This window comes from Apteryx mantelli, chromosome 2 (assembly GCF_036417845.1).
Source record: "Apteryx mantelli isolate bAptMan1 chromosome 2, bAptMan1.hap1, whole genome shotgun sequence".
Classification (NCBI taxonomy): Eukaryota; Metazoa; Chordata; class Aves; order Apterygiformes; family Apterygidae; genus Apteryx; species Apteryx mantelli.
The window spans coordinates 127,225,316-127,249,573 of NC_089979.1; the positions used below are offsets into that span (position 1 = coordinate 127,225,316).

Genomic DNA, 24,258 nt, shown 5'->3' on the forward strand with positions numbered 1-24,258 from the left:
CTGGCATAAATTTGACTATGGTATAAGAGGTAATATTTAAAATACATGATGCCCTACCACACAAACACGAGCTGCCATATGTGAGGCACTGCTAGGCATGGTTTCTATTAAGCCGATACACAGTAACTGGCTCCCTTCCAAGCAACATGGAAGTGTTTAAAAAACCCTGTTTAATCCAATTCTACAGCTTTGAAACAAAAATAAATTAAAGTGCTGGAAGAACTGTTAAAATGAAAAATTAAAGTCATGTAAATAAGTGAAAAAATAAATTGTCAGAGAAAATGAAAACAAAGATTATTTCAAGTAGATATCTTAATTGTAATTAGCAACATTTGGCATGTGTTATGATATGATTCAAAGCTGCAGCCAATTAGATACCCCCAAAAGCTTGTAACAAAGCTGCAAATGTGTAACTACAGCATAAATAAGTTTTATTGCACACCAAGAAAGCAGCAACCAGATCAATTTCATAGTTTGTTTGAGAAATGCTGTAAGCATGCTCTGTTAGTAGTTCGTGGCTCTTTATTCTTAAACTGCAGCTTTTTTTCAGGACATTTTGGAAAACATTCCATTAAATTCAGGCTACTAATTGTAAATTTCTACACATTCAGTATATACCAAGAATAAAAGAAAAATTACAGCATTGACTTCAACTGTCATGTTCATGTAAAAAAAACAAAAAACAAAAAACAAACAAAAAATAATGCACATAAATTAACAGCGGTTAAAAAGCTGTAGAAGTGAGGTATTCGGACTGAGAAGAAAAATTTTTTAGATTTCTAAGAATAGAGGAAAAAAAGTAGGGTTTTTTTGGCAGGAGTAAAAGATACACAATGTTAATCAGGAAACAACATAACTTTTTCAGATTTTTTTAAAGAAGTTTTCTTAAAAAGGAAATATTTTAAGGTATTACACTGAAGCTCAGAGTTCAAATTCCAATGAGATGAGGGGGTACCGAAGTCAACATCATTAGACACTTCTGAGATTGTACCATTTATTTAAGAAAGCATATACTTCATTACCAGTAATGCCATGAGTCTTAACCAACTGACAAAGTAGCTTCCATTTCCCCCATTTATTCAATAATGAGTAATTTACCAAAGGGTAATGAGTTGCTAATAAAAGCATGTTTCTTACACAATTACTATGAAACAGTAGTGACTGTTCAGTGTGACAGTACTTTCTATGGTCACACTTCCAAATAACTCTGCTCTCTCAAATTTCTGTGAAGAAATTGATTCTTAAGCAGTTTTCACATATAACACTAGTCTACATTTAGCAAAAAAAAATTGGAAAATACCCCCATAGAAACAGCTAACTAAATTTAAAACCTACAAATTTAAACATTTCCTTGCAAAGTGCTAATAATGATGCAAAGTTTCAGCCAATACGGTTTTGTTTGCCTTGCTGGCAGGCAACGGCTGTTTATTTAACACACTTATTCTAAACCATTAGTTTTGGTGTTTTATTTTCATGAGGGCTGTAGTGAGGAAACTACAAAAACATACACATATAACATTAGTCCTATGTTATAAACCATATTCAGATAGGGAGGGAAAGTTTTTCTTTAGATAGATAGAAGAGGTCAAAAGAAGGGTCTACAGATGATATTCTGAAAAACATTCTGGACCAGAAAGCATTAGGGACTGCCTTTGTTATACTTCTGAAGAGACTGACTTACAAAAGACCAGTTGCAACTGGATACAAAGCTAGCGGAAGAAAACTCCTCTGTCCAGAATGACCTACACACAAAATATCAGGGCATTTCTTTCTTTTTATCCTTGCTGTAATCCCTTACTTGCAATTTAAGCTAGAGCTTTACACATACTACAAATACCAGGGATCCCTGGATTCTTCCATGTCCATCACAAACTCTTTTGGGGGCACTTTCCTACCCTTCCCTTTTCCAAGGAAAGCGTGATCATCATGACCCCTCCTTATGGCAAAATCTCTGCTCGTACCCCTAATCCAGCTGTTCCGTGGGATAAGGCCTGACATCCCCCCCGGCTTCCATGTCTGCACTAGTACAGTGCTCACCACAGTAAGCACTCGTATTCTTCCCCAGAACTATCTTCTCTTTTCTTTCTGGGAGGGAAGCTGTTATCATTTGAAAACTGGGAAAATTGGCAGAAATAATATGAAAGTATTGTTATGCTGGGAGATATTAATGAGTGTTGTCAGCGAGTTCCTCAATTCATAATCAGCAAGTGAAGTTGCTGGTTCTGCCAAGCAGCCAGTAGCAGTCTCCGCTGCTTTTTTTCCATCCCTACCCATCCCCCCAATCACAGTCACTAATGTTTCTAACCACTGATGCCTGCGATGTATCCTGAAACTTTTGAGTACTGCATCTAATCAGTCCCAAAGTCACACCACTACAGCAAGCAGAAATAGAAACAAGTGGAGATTCAAACTTCATTTCACTCAAAATATGTATTTTTGGTTGTCTTTGCTATCTTCCATCTATGAAAGGCAAGGGTGGTAGCCAGCTCAGTGCTGCCATATGATTTTTCATATCACACATACTTTTTCAAAGATGCCTTATCACTGCAGAAACATCAGCTATGTTTCAGATGACCTTCTAGTGTACAGTGCATCGACACATGCAAGATCCACAGACAGAAACATCTGTGAATTATTTTAAAAGACAGACGCTTTGTGAACAATGTCATCCAAAGGCCTAGAGTCACTTTTACAGTGAAAATAAACATGTATTCTTGAAAAATGTTTAGTACATTACATGCTTCAGACATTAAAACACAAATGACACTGTCTTGCACAGTCTTTAAAAAACAAACAAACAAAAAAAACAGCTAAAGGAATTAAAAGATTACATATTAAGTAGTAACCTGGCACTTTTCACCCAAGGTACTTTAAAGTTTCAAGGTAATAAATTTGAAATAACAACCAGTTATAAAAACCAGGTAAGCTAACTCAAGTGATAAAATATAGTATAGTAGTATAGCTGCTATTATAAAATATAATCCCAGTGCGATCATTAACTTGCGTGTTTTTGGGATATATTCCTTGCTGCATTTGAAGCACAAAGGTAATCAAAATTAAAAAATAAAGCAGTTATAATGTACGCACACGTAGGTTTTACATTCCTTCTTTTATCCTCAAATAAATGTAGATGGATCATAGATTTCAAAACAACAGGATTCTATGCTTTAATATCACAGTTCCTACACATACCTTTTTGATTAATTTTTGCTGTTTGCAGTAAATTCTTAAGAGGCCTAGCCTGGAGAAGTTGTAAGCAGTTTTCTGTGTCACACTTTCACTAGAAGGTTTTACAAAAGTAGCAGATCAAAGTAAGCCTATACAAGTAGAAGTTAAACTCTGTGGGTGATGTAATATAAGGGGAAGAGAGCCCAGATTTAATACCAAGGAGACTGGAAATGTTTGTGGGGAAAAGCATTCAAAAAAAGCATTTCTTATTCTGGTTTTCATCTTGCTCACACATTAGCATCATGTGCATCACAGCCATGTGCCTATGGCAACAAACAGCTACATGCCTAACTTAAACCAATTAAAATCACTGATAGTTTCTTTTAAAATAAGGATATGAGCTGCTAGATCTTGGGGCATTTTTTCACTTGAAGCTGGCACCCAGCTCGTACTTCAGTGAAACCACTATTAGCTAAATAAAGGTTTCCTGCCGCTTCTGCTACAGAAGCAGCCATACTCCTATATTACTTCCAAGTGACACAACAGTCATTAGTATGATGCAGACCATCCTTTATGCCTCCAGAGTTTAATAAGGGAAGCAGCAAATAAAGACATACTGTTTGGTGACCACACTGCTTGAAAGTTTCTTCTTTGGTTACACAGGAAGGAAGCACCTCACCAAGTAGCATGTGCATTGCAGACAAGAGTAGGAAGGACAGCGAGCATTCGCTTCTAAAATAATTCAACAGGCATATAAAGGTAGTGAAATGAGCTGTGGTCAATACCTGAGAGGATGTAGTATTATTGAGCAAGTGCTTAAAGTTACCAAAATCATTAGGTAAGTAAACTCTCAGTGCAAGCTAAAGGAGCAAATGTGAACTGAGCAAAGTGCTTTAAAAAGAATCCTTCCAGCTCCCAAATTGAATTGCTTTTACATTAGTTTTGCCTTCTCCAAATAATTTCATATTTATTCAAATATTTTAAGGAAGTATATATAACCAGAATTATTTATAAACTTTCCCAAAGGCAAATGATGTAGTAAGCATATGAGCCAAGGACAGTAAGACATCTCTTCACTCACATTGAAAAGCTATGCATGCGTGTGTGAGCACATATGTGTGTGCACATGGGAAGACCATCTTACAAGTTCCCTGAGCAAGAGGGAAGGAAGGAGATTTGGGTAGGCCCAGCATAGCAGGAGACTTGCTGCGCCTGCTTCTCTAGTTCCCTACAACTCTGCCACTCTGCATCGTACAACAAGGCTGACAATCTCGTCCCCTCTGCCCTGTCTTCCCATGCAATTGTGCTAACATCTGTTCTCCACTCCTTACTTGCGTCCACCTCCTAAGCTCTGAAGTGGTACTAGGCAACACTTAAACAAAGTGAGGCCACAAGAGAAATGATTGAAATTGATAGAATTCACATAACCCCTTAGAGTTGTGAAGATCACGGTCTCACCATTTCAGCAAAAACAGAGCCACAAAAATATTGAATAGGAATGCTGGACTTAATGCAATGACTAACAGTGCAAGAGGCATCCATAAGGCACAGTGTCCTCTCTCCTAAAGCAGAGTTGCAGGATTTTCCATCAAATTTGACCTTTCTCTACATCACCCCAAGAACTGTGCTTTAAGAATATTTTCAGCGTGATAAATTTTCACAAGCAAAATACTAGGGTTAGATGTGTTGGCCATTTATATTTATCTATTTTGGAAACAGTGTAAGAAGCAAAGAATTAGCATAATGATTCCAAACTAATAGAAGAGAGAAAACTACATTCAGGGTTTGAAATTATTTTGGAACAGGAATCAGTCAATCTATCCACTAAGCTGCACAACAGTTTAAAGCATGTTTCTCAGCCTTAAGCATCACCCATATTGCTACAGGGAGAGAGAATTAAAATTTATGTACATAAAAGGAATTGCAGTAAACACACAGAATAGAGAAGAATGGTTACAAATACGCTAGCAAAAATCAAAAGGAAACACTGTAAGATGGAAAAAAGATAGGGAACAACAGTGACTTAATAGGAAAATTTTGAGTAGTTGTTCCAAGTGGTGTCCACAGAGAGCTGCTATTCACTTTGTGTTGGCTCTCCTTGTTTCCAGCTGCTAAGTTCACATTGAAAGAAGCTAAAAATACATGAAATACTTTCCAAATATTATTTTCCCATGTAAGCAATTGGTATAAGTTGCCACAGAGATGTTGTTCTCTTGGCAGCGAGAAGGGAAATAGTATGCAACACTGACAATAGGAGATGCATTCTATGAATCTATTGTCTTTGACAAGATACAATCCAAAGCATGGAAAAGTTTGAAAAGGCATTCTTTAGCTACAGGAATTCCTGACTATTCCCATACTTTCCAGCAACCCAATATATGAAAAGGGATCATTGAAGTTGAGATTTTACCACATCTGAGAAAAGGTATAGGCTGTATTCAGAGTTATACTATGTGCAGCAACATTTCTAGCAATCAAGCTTTAGTGTTTCAATAAACAGGAGAGGGAAGAAGGAAAAAAAAAAAAAGAGTGGAGTATCTCTACAATTTAGCTATACTGTCCCCTGACATACTAAGACTGCACAATGTTGTATATTTAAAATACAAAGGTACCTGCTCAGCATTCATGACTCTCCTTGATAGTAAATAAACCTCTGCATGAAGGTAAGGGGGGGAATACATACCAGAAAACATTCAATTATTTCTGTTAAAAGTGAAGTATAACAGATTTTTTATGACACGCATCCCTCTGAAAATAGCAGTGGTTACACTGCTCATCTCCTACCCACCTCCTAACTTGGCTTCTTGACGCTTAACATTCTCACTGGTGGGGAAAGATCCAAAGTTTATGAAGTCAATAAGAGTCTTTCCATTGCTCTGAACACAAACTAGAGAATATGAAATACAATGATACCTAGGAAAGCAGGTAACTTAGCTTCTTGTACACTTTTACAGCCCAGTGTGATGGGTTTTTTTTATTTTTATTTTTGTTAAGAAACTCTGAAATACACAACTTCCCACAGTTTGGAAAGAAGCTTCAAGTTGCAACACTGACAATCTGCCAGCTACAAAGTGTTAAATGTCAGCAAGACTTTCTTCTGTCTTTCAAACAAACAAGAAGATTATATAGCCTATTCTCTCTATGGGGGTGAGTGGGGTAAGTGTCAAGACCGCAGCTGCTGCAGAAGTGGAAGCAGCAACTCCCTTGGAACTTGTATTGACTCTGCAGCCTAGCAGGCCATTAAGGGATGCTACTGCACTGCAGATACTGTTCCATTTTGTTTTTTTCCCGGATGAGACAAACTTGAACCTTGGCCTGTTGTAGTTAACTAGAAGTCTTGCAACATTTTTGCAATATTCCACCCAAATTCCAACTCAATTAAATATCCTGCCTATCAGAAATTCCTAAAAAACTACTTAAGATAGTATTCTTGAGTATTAACAGTTATACAGTTTTCCTCCACATCTTGTGACATTTACATTTGAGATTGATCACATTCCTATTGCCTAAACATGATTTATTTTATATATACAATCCCCCATTGAAATAAAAGAGGATGCAAAGTGAAGGTGGACTGGGATTGCGACCATTTCAAGCAGCCTATATTTGTAAGGAACTTATCTTGATGAAATAGGATTTATTTTTACACAAAACATAGCACCTTTTATAAGAATGATCTAAATTTCACTAAAAACAAGAAAACAAGTATCAATACTTTTGGGCAAGGTATAGGTATATACTATATTACAACTTAGCTTTCTTAATTATGCTGAAGAATCATGTCTGGCTGATGTATTTATTTTGTAATGTTTAACTATAATAGAAAATAGATGAAGTTCAAATGAAAACACTGTTTAGGCTATGTCAACAGAGCATAAAACTAAATGAAGTGATTCCTTATTGACTATAAAAATATATTTGCTAATAGCAAAGTTACTAATGGTTATCTATCAAGATCACAACATGAAATAATTCTGTATCTTAAGAACTGTGCTAAAGCAGCAGACACATGAAGTTAAATGCAATTTTCTGATTCTGCAAAACAGCATCATGCGGTGCATTTTATTGCTACTTTTTCATTAGTGTAAATATTTCAGAAAATAAAAAGAGTGAGCTGGAGTTTTTCTTTTAATTGCAAGTCACCAAGGGTCTTTCCACTAAGCCAGCCAATGCTTTCTTTACACTTGCTAGTAAAAGAAAAGCAAGTAACAGTATCTTGTATACTGAAACAACTGCTTTGTTACAAAGGGAAGGATTCAGAAAACTAAAACAAATGACTGCTTTAAAAACAAAGCCTTTTACACTCAGTTCAAAGACTTATGCATTCTCCTACAACAGACTGAAGTTTTATATTCATCTCAGCAAATCAATCTACTAATAGGCATCAGTCATCAACACCTAAGTAAAGATCTGCCATTTGAAACAGCTTTGATGTGATTGAAGACACACACAATCGTAAGTATGACAGAACAGCTTAGCTATTAAAATGTTTTATCTAGCAAAGAACTGTTCATCCTAATTGACTGAAATACTCTTTGAACACTATTATTGCAAGGCTACTTCACTACACAGTGCTTTAGTACATAGCCACTTGACTTATACCTCGAGATCCAGCACAACCACATCAAATCTTGTTAGAATATTTTTTCACACATACTTTTGTCAGGAGACCAAAACAATAAAGCTGACTGTCATTTTTACTACCAGTTGCTTAATTAACTTGAAACCAAAATGTACTGGGATTCATTATAAAAGCTGCATGCAATCAGCTATTTCTATCAATCTTTCTTTGCAGGGCACTAATAGAATGAATCCTACTAACCACACCAGTTGAAATCAGTTGGCAGAAGTGTATGAAAGCTATTCATCTGCATTTAGTCTGACCTCTCACTGCAAGAGGTACTATTGCAGGGACTCCTTTAAGCAGTGCTGCACAACCCTGGCGCAATTCCAACACTGACCATACGTCAAGCTGACAGATATGTCTGTCGGTCAGGATCCTGGGACAGCCATCTGAAAACAACTGCGGAAGGCCTGGGCCACAAGGTAGCCAGGTTTGCTAGGCCTACGTCATTACTCGTTTCAAAGCAAATTTTAAAAACATTGCAAGCACCTGACAAAACAACAAGCACAAAAGTAATTATTTCAAAAGGATATAGGATGGTATACTCTATTTCAGCAAGTTTCCACTGAATGTCGTAATCGATCACCAAAAATACATTCAGAAGATTAATAACAGTTTGTCCCATTAACATTTTTCTTTCTCCATTGTATTAACAGCATGTTAACAATTTGCAAGGAAAAGGAATCAAGCACACCAGTAACTGCCACCAAGATTACATTTTACAGAATCAAACAAAATGCTATTGATTTAATACCTGAAGTTGAAGGATGAATCAATTTTTACCCTGTATCTATTAACACATCATATATTTCAGTACTGTTTTTACCGTTACTTTTGTTACCAGAAGTATATCATATCAGTTCTTTGTTTATAGGCAAAGATGCTATCTATCAGCTTTTATTCCAAAATTACTAAGTAATTAGTGCAAAGGAATAGCTAAAATTTACCCCAATCCTCTATGTAATTTCCATAAAAATTCCAAATTAAAAAAATCCATATGAACTTACCTACAGTTTGGAGGAGGGTCTAATGTAATTTCTGCAAGTTCTTTCTGAATTCTTAGGAGAAAAAAAACAGAAATTGTCAGGACTATTTCTTTTACAATATGTTTCCTTCAACTTTATGAAACATTTCTACAGCAATCAATAATAATAAAATATAATTCTTCTCATTTGCAATGGAAAGCTGATGCTATAAAGTTGTATGTAACTGCTCAACAAAATGTTGGACTAAAACCAAGTTCTAAAATCCTTTCTGAAAAACGAGCCTCCAGTCTAGAACAAGTTGTTCCATGAACAGCCACCAAATAAATCCTGAGGTTTTTTTAAACTAGGGTTCTAAGCTCCTTTGCTCACTTACACAATAATTAAATGTTTCATACACCCTCCTTCTCCATTTCTCTTCTGCCCATATGCCTCAGGCTCTTCACTTTGTTCCCCAGAATGCTTAGTTTCTTACATCCCTTAATACTGTCAGGGCAAAAACCCAACTTCATTGAATCACAGAGTAACTCAGGTGGAAGGGGACTCGGGAGGGCTCCAGTCCAGTGCCCTGCTCAAAGCAGAATCTGCTGCAAGATCAGACCAGGTTGCCCAGGGATTTATCCAGTTGGGTCTTGAAAATCTCCAAGGATGGAGCCTGCACAACCTCTCTGGGCAACCTCTTCTACTGCCTGACTGTCCGGTGGCAAAAAGTTTTTCCTTATATTCAGTCAGAACCTCTCTTGTTTCAATTTATGTCTGTTGTCTCTCATCCTCTCCCCATGCACTGATGTAAAGCACCTGGCTCCATCTTCTCAATAACCTCCTCAAAGGGTTTTTTTTTTTTTTTGGGGGGGGGGGGGGCTGCTATTAGGTCTCCCCTGAAGCCTTCTTTCCCACCAGGCTAGCCAGACCCAGCTCCCTCCGCCTTTCCTCTAAGGGTAAGGGCCCCAGTCCCCTGGCTGGCTTGGGGGCCCTCCACTGGGCTTGCTCCAGTTTAGGTCTTTCTTGCACAGAGGGCCCCAGAACTGGATATGTTATTCCAGATGTGGTCTAATGAGTGCTGAGTAAAGGGAGATAATCACTTTCCTCTGTTTACTGACTACGCTCTTGTTAATACAGCTCAGGATGCAGTTAGCCTTCACTGCTGCCAGGGCACATCGCTGGCCCATGTTTAGCTTGCTGTCTGCCAAGACCTCCGCGTCCTTTTCAGCAGATCCTCTCTACAGCCAGTCAGTCTGTATTGCTACAAGTGGTTATTCCTTCCCAAGTGCAGGTCTTGGCATTTGTTGAATTTTAGGCAGTCCTTGTCAACCCCTTCTTCCAGCCTGTCTAGGTCCTTCTAAATGGTAGCCCTGCCCTTGCATGTACAGACTGTTTCCCCAAAACTGCGGTCATCTGCAAAGGTGGTAAGAGTGCACTCTGTCACATCCTCCAGGTCACTGATAAAGATGTTAAACTGGACAGGTCCATTATAGCCCCTGCAATGCTCCACTTGTTACCAGCGTCCCGATAGTTATTCTGCCTGGAGGTAGAACTCTAAGTTGTTAAAGTATTTTTGGATATTCCAAGGCTTATGCTCCTTTGCCAAGCCGTAGAATTCCTGCCCTCTGTCACATCTGGCAATACAGGCTCTTTTCCTTCATACCAGCACCTGCACAGAAGTCAGCATCTCTCCCTCCAAAGAAATTTAAACATGTAGAGTAGGAGTTTGCAAATGAAATATTCCCAAAGTTTTGCCTGAATATGATGCCATAAGCCAGACTATTGTGGCCACATTCCCTATTATAGGCTACTTCAGTGCAAAAACAACATTTGGGAGCAGGGAGAAAAGAAAAACAATTTAACATATCCTCAATATTTTCTCCTCTCCCCTTCTCCCGCACAAGATTGCATGTGTGGGAGCAGATTACTATTCCTTTTATTCCCTACACTATGAAAGAAAACCTGCATCATAAGAGAGCTTGAATTCCTGGGTCAGATGCTGAAGTCATAGCCCAAGAGCTCAGGCCTGGCCTGAGGCACACGCATACATTGCTAAAAACGACTGCCACCCATTTTGCATGTAGATACAGGCACAGAAACTGGTATATCAAAATAAACATTCAGGTGTATCGGCACATATAACAAAAATGAGCAGTTTACTCTAAATTTCTATATAATGTTAAGATCCAAATACAATCTTACCCACTAAAGAATCTCAAAACCATTATCAAAATTCCCCCTATGCCACTACAAGTTGATTTTATGGCTACAATGAATAAATGAACCAAAGGTAGAACAGGAACCGGCCCAAACTATAAACTCCATTCCTTTATATCATTTTTATTCTGAAATAATTAGGGCATACATGGAAAAGAATTTTTAGAGAGAGGTAATAATCTTTTATTAGTCCAACTGATATGGCTGAAAAGATAGAAAACAATCTTTCAGACACTTTATCTTTTCTTCCAACCTCTATCCACCCCAACCCTATATATGCATACTAGTGATTCCTACAGAAGGGTAGAAATTTAATGTTTATTTGCTTATTTTATTCATTGAAATATTTACATCTCCAGTAAGTAGAATTGCCCCAATAAACATTATTTCTTTCTTGTACAATGGTAAGTGCATGCTGCTTAATCAATATTTGCAAAAACTCATTGTAGTAACACTGAAAAATCCATCATATTTTTTAAAAGGGAAAATATGATTAGTGAAGTCTAAGCATACCAAACATTATGGTCCTTTAAAAAATTACTCCATTTAAACAATCCTAATAATTTGTATCTTTTAAAAAGGAGAAGATTTTAGAGTGTGGGAGATGCTTAAAATATTTCTTCTGCCCTTGACAAAGTTATACTCTGATTTTAAAATTTATACTATCACAAATTCAAATCACAGAAACCCTAAGTAGCATGGAATCTCCTCCAATTTCATGGTTTATGGGTTAGTTTGCTTTTTTCGCTTCTTGGAAAGTTACAGAATGATGACACTGAAATTCTATAGAGTCAGGGATTACTCCTTTGCTTTAAGCTCTAAATATAATAATAACAGCAGTTAATATTTCATTACATTACAATGAGTCTGAGAGACATCAAGAATGGATTGATAACAACTGTAGCTTAAGTCCTAGATCAAAAACCTTCCTTTCTTCTTCCTAAATCCTAACCCCCTCCCTTTCCTTTTCAGGATCGAAAAGGTGCAGAGTTCTTCCATTTTCTGCCTCTGTTCTAGTTCAACCTGAAATTTCTAATTTACAATGCCAAGAGCATTAAAATGGTCATAGATTTAGCTTTTCTTCTGACTGACAGAAGAGCAGAACATCTTGCTGCTTTAAGCGATAAAAATTATCAAATGTTACTTTGTATTTATTTTCAAAAGTCCTAATTGCTCTTGCAAGCATCCAAGATACAGATGTTTCATTCATGATTATTTTTATACAAACAAGCTACAACATATTAATATAACATTGTCAATCAATTGCTCCTCAGTAAGCTGTCCATGTTCATTCTCCTGCTCTGTGGCAACCCAAACTAAAAGTAATATATACACCTTACTCCTCTTTCATTAAGAGGTAAGCTGCTTTAATTTACCTTGTATTCATGCTGAGAGCACATTCAGAAACAGTTTCTGTAGAGCAGCTGACATGCAATAGCTTGCTCACATGTCACAGCATTCAAAGTTACAATTAAATCATCAAATAATATCCCAGAGAGCCTTGCATTGATAGAGACTTCCAGTGTGTAAGTTAGCCTTTGTTTGAACGAGTTATTCCACTGCCATGGTGCTTGTTCTGCATCTCCATTGAGCTGCCCTCAGAATCTGGCACGGGAGAGGATGTGCCTCATTTCCTTCATTGACCACAGAGCGTTCACCGTGAGAAGAATACATGGCCTCTGGCAACAAAACATTTTTCGTAGGGTCCTTTCTGGATCTCTCTCCTTGGATTTTCTGGCTCAGTACAGCCACTTTTAGTTATACCAGAGAGCATTTGCTCTCATTTAAAACTTTTTATATCCATTTAATACTTAAACTAATGATACGCTGGCTTAGTATGTTACTATATTATTGGGCAGAGAGGGGAGGGAGAAATATTCTCTAGTAATCAAAGCCCTGGGCTGTACACACAGGACATTTAATTTGCAATGTCAGGTCTGAAGCTCTTTGTTTAGTCTTAGAGAAGTCATTTGACCTCTCTCTCTCCCCCTCTCCCTCCCTCCCTCACTCCATTTAACTAATGGGAATGAACAAACATACTTGCCTTCTAGTAAAAGTGGAAAGGTTAATCTATCCCTAAATTCTGAAGCACGAAAGTACATTGTGGATTTCAAACATTATTAATTTGCACAGGCACATGTTTACTACTGTTCCAAGCCTAGGGGTACTGTCTGTTGCTTCTTCATGAAACAGCTAAAGTTCCCTAAAGCTAAGGGAGAACAGAACATGTTAGAGGATTTTCCAGTATAACCAATAGGAAAAGAAACAAAAAAGTACTCTTTGACAATAAGCAAATTTTACCATGTCTACTTTTCTAAAACACATGCTTCTTTACCCCTAAAAGTTAGGTGAACCAATAATCCAGACTGAAGAATATGTTATTTATTAAATACTAAGAAACACAATCACTGGTATATATTTCAACCTTACATAGACTGTGACTGAGCAGGAAATTGATCTAAAGATGGTTAGATTCATGCTGAAGGAAGATAAATACTCCTCCTTTAATATTAGATGCACATATAAATGACAAGGATTTTTTTAAAAGAAAAAAACAGTCCATATTTTTTCTGTCATATTCAACATGCTAAATATCATTCCCAGATTCTGTGAAAATAGTGCTGTGATAACCTCCTCTGAGAGGAAAAAAAAAAAATCATAATACCTCATTTTTATATTATTGAATTTCTAACAAATTGAACCCACTACTAAGTTGCTATTCCTTAGGTTATAATTTCATTCAATGAAAAAAAGAAGAGACTAAATTTTTAAAATTTACAATTGAGTGCAGACACAAGACAAAAAAAATGCCAGGACTGGACACAAAGGTTGACAGATTTTAAACTACCAACTTCAGGAGCCCAGCAAAAAAATACATTTATTTGTTCAGCTCCTATGCTAGCCAAGAATGGTTACACTTCTCTCAATTCAAAGGTCATGCTAAGATTTGCTACTTAAAAGGTAACAAGATACCTGCTGTTTTCAAGGACAGCAATTCAATTCCATGTCTGAACTGTAATTGTGATATGCAGCGAGTTTCTCAATCTTGACATGTTAGGTAAGAAAGGTTGCTATTTAAGGTGATGCCCTCTGGGTGAGGAAAACTGAAGGACTGGTACACTGTATGACATATGCTGTAAGCTATTACACCTGTAAAGCAGCTAGCCCTAGAAGTATTAGCGCAGAGGAACTGCATGCAAAGGCATTCTGCCTTCTTGATGCTACCTGCAACAATGCTAACAGAAAAAAACCCTCTATTTTAAAAGAAAAATCACTGCTACTTACTCACATATGAATTCAAGTGTCTTCATATATCCTCCATAATCAAATCATTTTGCAAAGCATTAAACTGCAGAAGTAGTACATACACCACTGAAGATATAAATAAGATACAGTAGCAGTGTACTTTCACCCAAGCAAAAGTAAGTGCACTGTTAAATCCTGATTTGATAAAAACTAGTATTAATGAAAATTCTTTAAAAGTAAATCTTACTAATTGACTATATAAACATACAAATAAAAAACAGAACAAAGGTATTCCAACTACAAATGTACAAATCTTAATTCTAATCCAAGATATCCACTATGCAGCTTAATGTAACCCAAAAATACTATGACTACAATTCCATACGCATGAAAAGGGATTTCAGTTGTGACAACATGGCAACCAAACTCAGATTAGAATCAAATCTTCAGTCTGAATGCCCAAAGAAAGATTTAGCTCCAGTGCTACATGAACTTACTAGCATTATCTGTTCTAAACATAAATTAAGGCATCTTGACCAAAGCCTCAAATATAGTACACTGTGTTGTTACCTATTTTAGTAGAGCTGACTTCTTTAACTATAACAGAGTTGTTAGAAGCAATTGCACAGTGAAACACTTGTCTTTGCTAAGTGGAGATTATTGGGATTTTAGAGTAATGCCATATGAAACCACAGAATTCAAAAGTTAACAGATGAAAAATTTGCTAAGTATATACTCAGGTTTTTCACTAAGAACAGCTGAATTATTTCAATTTGTTTCAATTAAAAAGATTATTTTTTAACCTGGTCAACAACATTCCTATTGAAGGGCTATAGCCTTATTCCTGCAACAGCTTTCATTTGTAATGAACAAGAAGCATTACAGAAAAAAAACTCTATAAAAATATCTTCATAGACACATAATCCTCAATATGTGATAATACATTACATTTTTCCTTCTTTGATATTACTCCCCTCCTTTTTATCCTCTACTTTAATTTCAAATTTTTCTTTCTTGAGGCATTATTCCTTCTAATTAAAAATAATAATAAAACACTAAAAAACAAAATCAACTATAATAAAAACCTAGTCGGATTAAGAATGTTTATAAAAATGTCATCCTAATTCTAACTACTGAATACTGGGTTTAGATGGAATGTAAAAAAATATATTACTGCGATTCTTCTATGAATAGCACTATGACAACCAGTGCTCCTAAAAATACATTTTTCAAAAATATTATTTATAGTGTACGTATCTACAGAACTCTTATAATATTTTTAAGTCATCTCAACTTTTAAAACGCATAATCAAAGCCTTTTATGTAATATTAGTACATGCACGTACACTCTTGCTTTAGTCTGAGAAACGTACTGTTGTCAGCAACTGGCATAATCAGTTTCAGCAGAACCATAAGCAGATATGATTAAACTTTAAAAGGCTTAAGTAATTTTATCACTGCAAAATGCATGTTGATAAAAGCTCTAAGCTTTGAAGACACAAAGCTAAGATTAATAGACTAATTTCTGACATATTATTATTAATTTTTTAATAGGATAGTGTCCACAGGCCCTTGCCAGAATTGTGGCATCATTATGTTAGACATTGTACAAAGTTCACAATACATGGACTCTTTTACAAAGATGTTAAAAATGGGATTTGATGACCTTAGAAATCCTGTCTAGTTCAATATTCCTAATACTAAAATACGCATATATCAGGAAGCAGAGGAAAGAGAACAAGGCCAGAAACAATAACGGCTACAAGGACTACGTGAACAACTTCATGGTATGAAGGTGTTTTTTTTCTTTTTAGTCATAAAAAGAAATATTGGCAAGCTCTGCTGGCCATCCTGTAACTGATATGACTAGGCAGTCTCCTAATAGTGTCATAGTAGGTATGGTTCTTGAGAAAGCATGTTACTGGGGAAGAAAGGAAAAAAAAAAAAAAAGAGAGAGAAAAAAGGGCTTACAAAGGCAAGTTATAAGGAAGGTGTCTATGACAAAAGAAAAGCATGATGACACCTCACTGGAAAGATGGAAGAGAGTTCAGGATAGAAAAAAAAAAAAAAAGTAAATGGTAGTATTAAGCCAAGATAAAAAATTTAATCTTGAAAAGATGTACACATGCATACTTATATTGGTATTTACGGCCTTCTACCATGTGCATATGTTATAAATTATGGCAATAAGGCCTTAATTCTTCTCCTTTATCATAACGACATACTCGCACAACTCCAGTGGTTTCTCTTGTAGTTTACACTGACTTAAATTAGAGAAAAATCAGGATCTAGGACTTCTGCATCAGGACAGTCTGCAGAAATGGGCTCTGGTCAGATTCTTTTAAAAGTATGTTTTAACTACATCCACTATAATAGCATTTAAATTCTGCTGCCTAGATTAATACGACTGTCTGTACTGATAGAGCAACACTAACATATCTGCTCCATCTGTCCAGTCCAAGCATGACAATCATTATCTGGAGATTGACACGATAGTATAGAATAATTTAAATAGCTTTTCTCCAAATCTACCTTTTCTCTCCAGCAGAAAAGAGAAGGGAAGAAATGGAAATGGGTATTAAAACAGACCACAGTCTAAAGTAATGAAACCAACATATATTTGTTGTTCACTCAAATATTTCTGACTTAACCTTCTGCGAAAAAGAAATGCAGTACTTTACATATAGCAATAGGTACTACAGTAGTCTCCCAACATGCTGAGTTACTGAACTGTCTGAGATGTTTATGGTTAATTAACTGTAAGTTACACTGACAAGTTTCAACATCAGTCATACATAAACATACAGAGATATATTTTATATGGCTACAAAACTGTCTGAGTTTTACTAGCAATAAAAAAAAATGTCAGCTTTTATCATGCAAGCTACTATTAAAATCATGTGAAAGAGCCAATCTGTCAAAGAACGGAAAAAAGTACACAGGTCTCATTATTGTGACTAGCCTCAAAAGACTATTACACTGACATAACCGTGTTGTAATAAAATAATAAGAAAATGAATATAGTAAATCAATACACACATCTGATGGCCAGTTGAAAAAGAAGAGAGGGAAAGAAGCAGCCGGAAAGAACACCGTACCTTTTAGCACTAGTTGACAGTTTAGCAGCTGTTTTGCTTGATATTTTGCCCTCTTTTTTCTTGGGTTGAACTTGCTCCCTTTCTTGTTCCTGCTGAACACCTTCACGCTGATCTCCATCAGAGCTGCCTCCACTAGTGCTTGGACTATCATCAACTCTCTGCCCCTCCGTAGACATGGCAGATGCTGCACTAAACAAAAACAAACAACAAAAGTTAAAGCTTTTTCAGAAGAAACTACCTGATAGTATTTTTATATATCCTAAGGAAACAAAGCAAAAGATTTGTGTCTCATAGAAATGAGATATCTAACAATCTCATCACTATGCCATCAGTTCAAATCTAACATAGTTTGTTAAAAACTGAGATCTATTACTATCTTAAGACTCTCTGTTATCCCATATGAAATAAAGCTATGGGCTCTTTCCAAGCCTATAGTGTGGGTTTCCACTTTACAAAATCCATATCTTATTTGGCATGCTTGATGGAAACATTCATAGAACCAAAAGGCACTAACACAGAACTGGTTGTATTTACTAAAATGGCACACCTCTAGGATGGTAAACACATTGGTAGAGGATATAAGGAAATTTTCTTCCAATGAATTCTGTCCAAGAGACATCAGGCAACAAAGATATCAGAGAACACCAGCTACAAGACATTTCAGTATATTTCATAAGTCAAGCTGATGCATTTTTTGCACACTTCTGATACTAGTTAGTGATTTTCATTTATTATATTACTTAAAATGAAGGAAGAAATAATATGCCGACAAATGAAGAATTACAAACACACTGTTACAGCTGTCATGACTTCTCTAACTATTCTAATGAAAGGCAGGCGTCCAGGAAAAACTCTTAGTAAATTAGCAAATGTGGTGGCAATGACTGTTAGAAAATTTTACTAAAAGCAGAAGGTCTCTTCTTTAACTCCAAATCTATAGTTTATATAAATATTTCATATGTCCTCTTCTAGAGATTTTAATAAAAGAACCACCTTCACAGCACACAGGCCCAAACGTTGCTTGCTTACACACAATCCCCATGTATCTTGGTGGTTTTCTGATAGAATCAATCTGAATCAAGAATTTGCTCTTTCATATACAGAGAGTTTTAAATTGCTGTTAACTTCAACTCGCTTATCCTTTTGTCTCACGTACAGAGACCATTGTGTTTAAGAATAAAACTATTCACCTTGATTATTACATGTTTTAATACTCTATCAAGGGAGAATAAAAGGATTGCAGGCTCAGATTTAACCATGCTCATTTAATGGATTAAAAAGAAGTTCATCTCCCTGCACATATTTACGTAAAGAGACAGCAAAGGAAAAGGAAAGTCACACCAGTGTCAACAAGGTTATGTTAAAAAGGATACTTTTTAAAAGGCCATTTTTTAAAAAGGCCATAAGCTTTCTCATTAGAGTTGCATGTAATAAAATAAATTTACTCCTATTTTGTAAAAGCCTTACCAATATCTCATACTATCAAATAGTATACACTTTGCAGTGGAAGAACCAATCTTTTCAGGCATCAACAGGCAACAACTCAAACCAACTGACCTGAGTGGAAATTAAGTCTTTTTTTGTCTAATTTGTAAGGCTGTACAGAAAGGAAAAGAAAACCTGGAAGTATGAAATGCATTCAAAATATTTAAAAAGTTTAAAAAAAAATAGCCAAGTGACGGATGTGGGACTAGGTTACTTTTAATCAGCTTAAGCTACATTTGGGGTTTCATAAAAGAAATGTTTTATAAATATATATTCATATATAAATATACACAAAAACATAACACCTAAGCTGTTGCATGAACTGAAATAATACATGGTTTGATTTCTAAAATTAAAATATAAAAATTGCTCATTCTTAGCACAACAATTTTCCCTAAAACACAGCTACAACATTATATTTACCATAATTTACATATTTGCACAGGTAAATCTTTAGATATTTACATCCTGGTTGTCAAATGTTAAGATAAAAGAAAAAGAAGACTTAGAGATAATAAGAGACAAAAGTACCATACTTTGGCAAGTCAAAATATGAATTTAATAACTATAATGCAAATTGGAAAGCAGGTTCCTGCTTTATTTGCTTCTACATACAGCTAAAATACAACTTGATCTTTTTTATAATGTTTCTGATGGCCTTTATTTACTCCAGATTCTAATTCTGATCTTTGGTTAGTACATCTAGTTTTAACAGAAAATTCTCTTCACAATGTACCTATGATTTAGCACTACTGGCCAGAAAGTTAAAAGCATATTTAATGAAGCCTATATACATAGACATCTGCTGTGAATAATCTTGGCTATAAATACTACTATTATCCAAAAACAACTGTATTCACTCCATAAGTTCAGGTTACTATCCAGCAGATAAACACTGTAACAGTAGCCCAGAGCATATAATCACTTAACATGTAATGCCAGCATTTACAACAGGAAAACGCTTAAATCTGTCATTTGATGTCTGGCTACTTTCTTGTTCTTTCTCTCTCACGCTTCGTGTCTCTGTCTCTCCCCATCTCTCTCTGTTCCCCTTTCTGACACACAGAGACAACTCTTTCCCTGCCCTCCCCTCCTAATGCCTGCAATTTTGGAAATTTTGCATAGTTCAAGGGATGTTCAATACTGTGATAAAAGTGTGCTTTAAAAGTCCTGAAGCCAGACACTTCAAATGTGGTCAAACTTAGAAAACAAGCACATGAACAAATAAAAGAACGGAAAAAAAATATCAGCCGGAGCATGACACTGTAGGAAAACATTTCCATGCAATCAACAGACAAATGCGAGATATTTCTTGAATCTAGACAGCCATAAGTGTGTTTGCAACTGTCACATAGCATAAGAAGAGAAACATGATGTCCGGTTCCCTGACTGCCAGACTGTTTGTTCTACATGCAGACAAGGGGTTTTAACCTTCCTGCCGCTGTGCTGACAAAACTGGGGGGGGGGGGGGGGAAGGGGACTTAAAAGTCCTTCCCTTAACACGAGATGATTCAGCATCGACACAGACTACAACTGTAAGCGCGACTATCATTTTTAAGTGAAGAATGTCCAAGAGATGCTGCCTCTGTTACATATATCCACTGGCACCTTCCCCTCCCTTCTCAAAAGGAAAAAGAAAAAAAAATCAAAGAAAAGCAGCAGTCAGGGAGAGAGATCCTGGCAGCGTGCAGATGGGTCCCAAGGGCAGCAGCGCTAGTGATGATGTCTTTCTAAAGCGGTCTTAATTTCCTACGAGCAAAGATAAATTGAATATTTCTGCAGGGTCCGCGAAGAGCAGCAGCAGCAGCAGCAGCCGCCTTACTTCATCTTCATTAGAAACCGTAAAGGGCAAAAGGATCACAGCGCTACGGGGGAGAGTGGGAACGGGGGGGGGGGGGAGCGGAGCCCCCCGCTCGCTGCCCGGCCGGGCCGGGGGCCGGGGCGGCGGGGGCGCGCACACGCACACACACACCACACGCACACGCACCACACACCCGCACCACGCACAACTCGCCTCTTCGCGTGCCGCCCGCGGGAGGGGGAGGCGCCCGTGGCGGAGACACAATGTGCAGTAATTATGCGGTCCTGGAGGACGGCGCGAGGCGGCGGCGGCACTTCCCAAACGCGGCACCCGGCCCGGGGGGGCGCCCCGGGGGGGGGAGGGAACCCGCAGATGGGGCAGGCAGCGGGGCCGGCAGAGTTGTTACGGGGGGTGGGGGGTAATGGCGGCGGGGAGATGCTGGGGGGGGGACGGGCCCCGGCGTGGGGGAGGGGAGGCGGACGGGACCTGCGTGAGGGGGGCACGGGGGGCAGGAGGGGCCGCCGCTACCTGCGGGCGAGCGCGGGTCTGGCGGCGCCGGGCTCAGGCTGCGGGACGATCCGAGGCGGGCGCCCCGCGTCCGGCCGGGCAGGGGGCTGGCGAGGGGCTGCGGCCGGTCACTGAGTCATGAGCCCGCTCGCGCTCTCCTTCCTTCTTTCCTTCCTTCTTTCCTTCTCTTCTTCCTTCTTTAATTCCGCCGCCTCTTCCCTCGCTTCTCAGCGGCAGCGGCGGCCGCTGCTGCTGCTTCTCCCGGCGCCGCCGCTCCTGCCCCCGCTGCCCGAAGAGAAGTGAAGCCGCTGCCGCGCGCGCGCGCCCCCGTTGCCGCCGCCGCCGCCTCCGCGCGCGCGCCCCCGCCCGGGCAGCGCCGCGCGCGCGCGCCCAGCAGCCAATTAGCCCCAGCGCTCGCAGCCCGCGCAGGGAGGGAGGGGCGGGGTGGGGGAGGGAGGAGGAAAGTGACAAGCGAGCGGGGCGGGGGCGCGCGGGCGCGTGCCCGCGGGGGCCGGGAGGGGGAGGGGGCGGGGGAAGGAGCCGCCGGCGGGAGCGCGCGTTAAAGGGAAACGCGGGGGGCGGGGAGAGCGGAGCCTGGCAGGGAGGAGGAATGACAGGGTGGGGGGCGGCGCGCGCGGCGGCCGTTGGCAGAGCCGCGCTCCGCGGCCGGCGGCCCGGCGGCGGGAGGGTTTAGGGCCCCCCCAATTCCTGTGTCTCGCGTGGGGCCACGTCCGTGGGCACATCGCAGCGTGTAGCGCGGTCGCCGTCCCCGTCCCGTCCCCCCCCGAGCTCGCGGGAGCGGGGTACGGCAGCGGGGACGGAGGGAGGGAGGGACGGAGGGGGGCAGCGGTGGCGGCCGGGATTAACTTTCTCAGCTCTCGCTGCCCCTTTCCTGCTTCTTTGTCCCCTCGGCTTTGCAGCCGCGCGGCTTCGCCTCCTCCGGCGCTGCCGGCCGGGCCCCAGGGGCGCCCCGGCCCCTCCGCGCCGCCCTGGCCCCTCCGCTCCCCGCGCCGCCGGCCCGGGGTGGCCGGGGCAGAGGGAGGCCCGGCGCCGCCTGGGCCGCGGCGGCTCCCGGCGTGTCCCGGCCCACGCTGCTTTTTCCAGCACGGATTGAGGGCCAGACCTGGTACTTTGTTATCCTGCTTCGTGTTTACCGTGGCAGTTTCGACCGCAAGGCTACTGCTTCGCATTAGCGCAGCCTGATGGCACAAACGGCCTCGGGCGGCTCACAACATCGGATGACGTAAAGCATCCCAGTTGGAGATAGGCACGGTAGCATGATTATATTCAGGTAAATGAATCTCGCCTCCCGCACAAGGAGGCATTATCTCTGTGGCAAGCATTGCATTAAGGAATGGGAGAGGCCAGGACAGAGCCACGCTTAAATGTTACTTATTTAGTGTTAATAACGTTAACCTGGAACAAAACAAACCTCTGACGGAATTGGCTGTGAGTTAACCAGCTCTGTTGGTCTAATTGAAATGGTAGTTCTGTCTCAAACGCTATACTGACATTACTTCTTTAATCTTTACCTAATATATTTACATAAACTAGCTAAGCATCAATTGCATGTTAACTCAAACATTTCTTCCGCTAACAGGGAAATACACCAACCATGGGTAAAGAAGTAATGGCAAGTCATAATATTTTCCCCTTATTGATGACTAAAGGGAATTAAAAAATAAAATATTTTCATGCCATTTCACATGTGCAAGGAAAAGTTTCTCCCTATTTGAGCTGTAAAGTACTGTACTTTTTCTGACTCATGGTTATGGTGTAGGTGGAGTCCATACTACCAAACACATGAAAATCAAGAACTTGAACCACTGCTGTGATATTTAAGGATTAGAAACACTATTGGCACCTGTCTCTTATATTGTATCCCGACAACAGAAGTCACTTTTGCAGTTTCCATCTACATAAAATTAGTCTTTCTCTTTGTTGAGTAATTGTTTTGCAATAACTTGTTTTATTGTGTCTTCTTATTTCATTATTAAGGAAATCCAAGTCACATTTCCACATAAGCTTAAAAACACTGCAGTCAGCTAATTCTTCCTATTTCATATACATTTACAAGATATTTTTTCCTGCTTCTTCTAATGAACTCATGAAGAAAAGCTCCTAATGTCAGCTAGGTGGGTTTCTATCTGCTGACATGCACTGATTCCTTACAAGGGCTAACAACTAGGTAATTAAAAGAATATGATCCATAAAAATCTTTTAATGAATGCAAATCTCCTGCAAGTGATGCTTTGTTATCATGCTGAAAGGCTGCCGGCTGTGTTGCGCACTCTTGACATCACAATCTCCTTTTCTAAAATCACTTAAATCATGCCTTTCTTTCAGGCATTCAGAAACAGTCCTCCTGAAAACCATCCAGGAGGCTATGAAATTCACTTCTAAATGAGTCTTCCGCCATACTTCCTTAACGTTGCTCTGATTTCTTAGAGGTGCCTTAAAGGAGGCATAAATTTTCCTGTCAGAATACCCCATCTATTGAAACTCCTCAGCCCGTGTCACTTCGGTGGCAGTTCATGTGCTTCGTTATACTTCTTTCCTGCTAGGATCCACAGGAAGCAATGAGAGAGAAACTCAGTGAATAGTCTAATTCAGAGAGGGGTAGGACAGGGCCATACCGTGTCCCAGAATCTGGGTCATAAATTCCTGGTGCCAGAAAAATCAAGGGAATGCTGCAGTATTCCAAGTGAAGGGTTTGAATCATTGAGAGTCAGGCCCTGATTTTTCCTTTGGTGCATAACCTCTGGCCCAAAGCCCTAAATGGCAGCTTACATTGAGGACAACTAAGCTAGGCAGAAAATTTGTACTGCCTTAATATTCGTACTGTATTTGTACTTAATAATTGTACTGCCTGAACATGCACACTGAAGGGTGCCTTCTGATTTTTAAAGTGAAGGTTTTGAATGAGCCCTGCCTACGCAGGGTGAAGAGAGTGGGTCAGCATAACTGACTGCTCCCAAGTATCAGTTTTATCCTTTCAGCCTTCTGAAATAATGTTTGGCCCTCAGATGTTAAAGGTTGCATAATACTGTGCTATTCAAAATCCTTTTGAAGATTTTTGTAAGTTTGGATCACATATGGTGAAATCCTGGCCCTTTTGAACTTAGTGGAAATACTCCAGTGGTAGAT

The 24,258-nt window shown here is 39.2% G+C and overlaps 1 protein-coding gene across 2 annotated transcripts in view; it reads right to left on the reverse strand.

Annotated features, from left to right (window-relative positions):
* The window catches only part of LOC106483488 (ubiquitin-conjugating enzyme E2 E2), a 215,120-nt gene extending 193,696 nt beyond the window's left edge, over positions 1-21,424 (reverse strand). Inside the window, exons 1-3 of one of the 2 annotated variants that reach the window (XM_067292473.1) lie at positions 21,133-21,424; positions 17,319-17,502; positions 8,800-8,850 (exon numbers count right to left, since the gene is read on the reverse strand). In XM_067292473.1, coding sequence (XP_067148574.1) covers positions 8,800-8,850; positions 17,319-17,494 — 227 coding nt within the window. In that variant the 5' untranslated portion in view covers positions 17,495-17,502; positions 21,133-21,424. Of the gene's footprint in view, positions 1-8,799; positions 8,851-17,318; positions 17,508-21,132 lie in introns of both variants that reach the window. The other variant, XM_067292472.1, reaches the window with a different exon arrangement.
* Between the last annotated feature and the right edge of the window lie 2,834 nt (positions 21,425-24,258).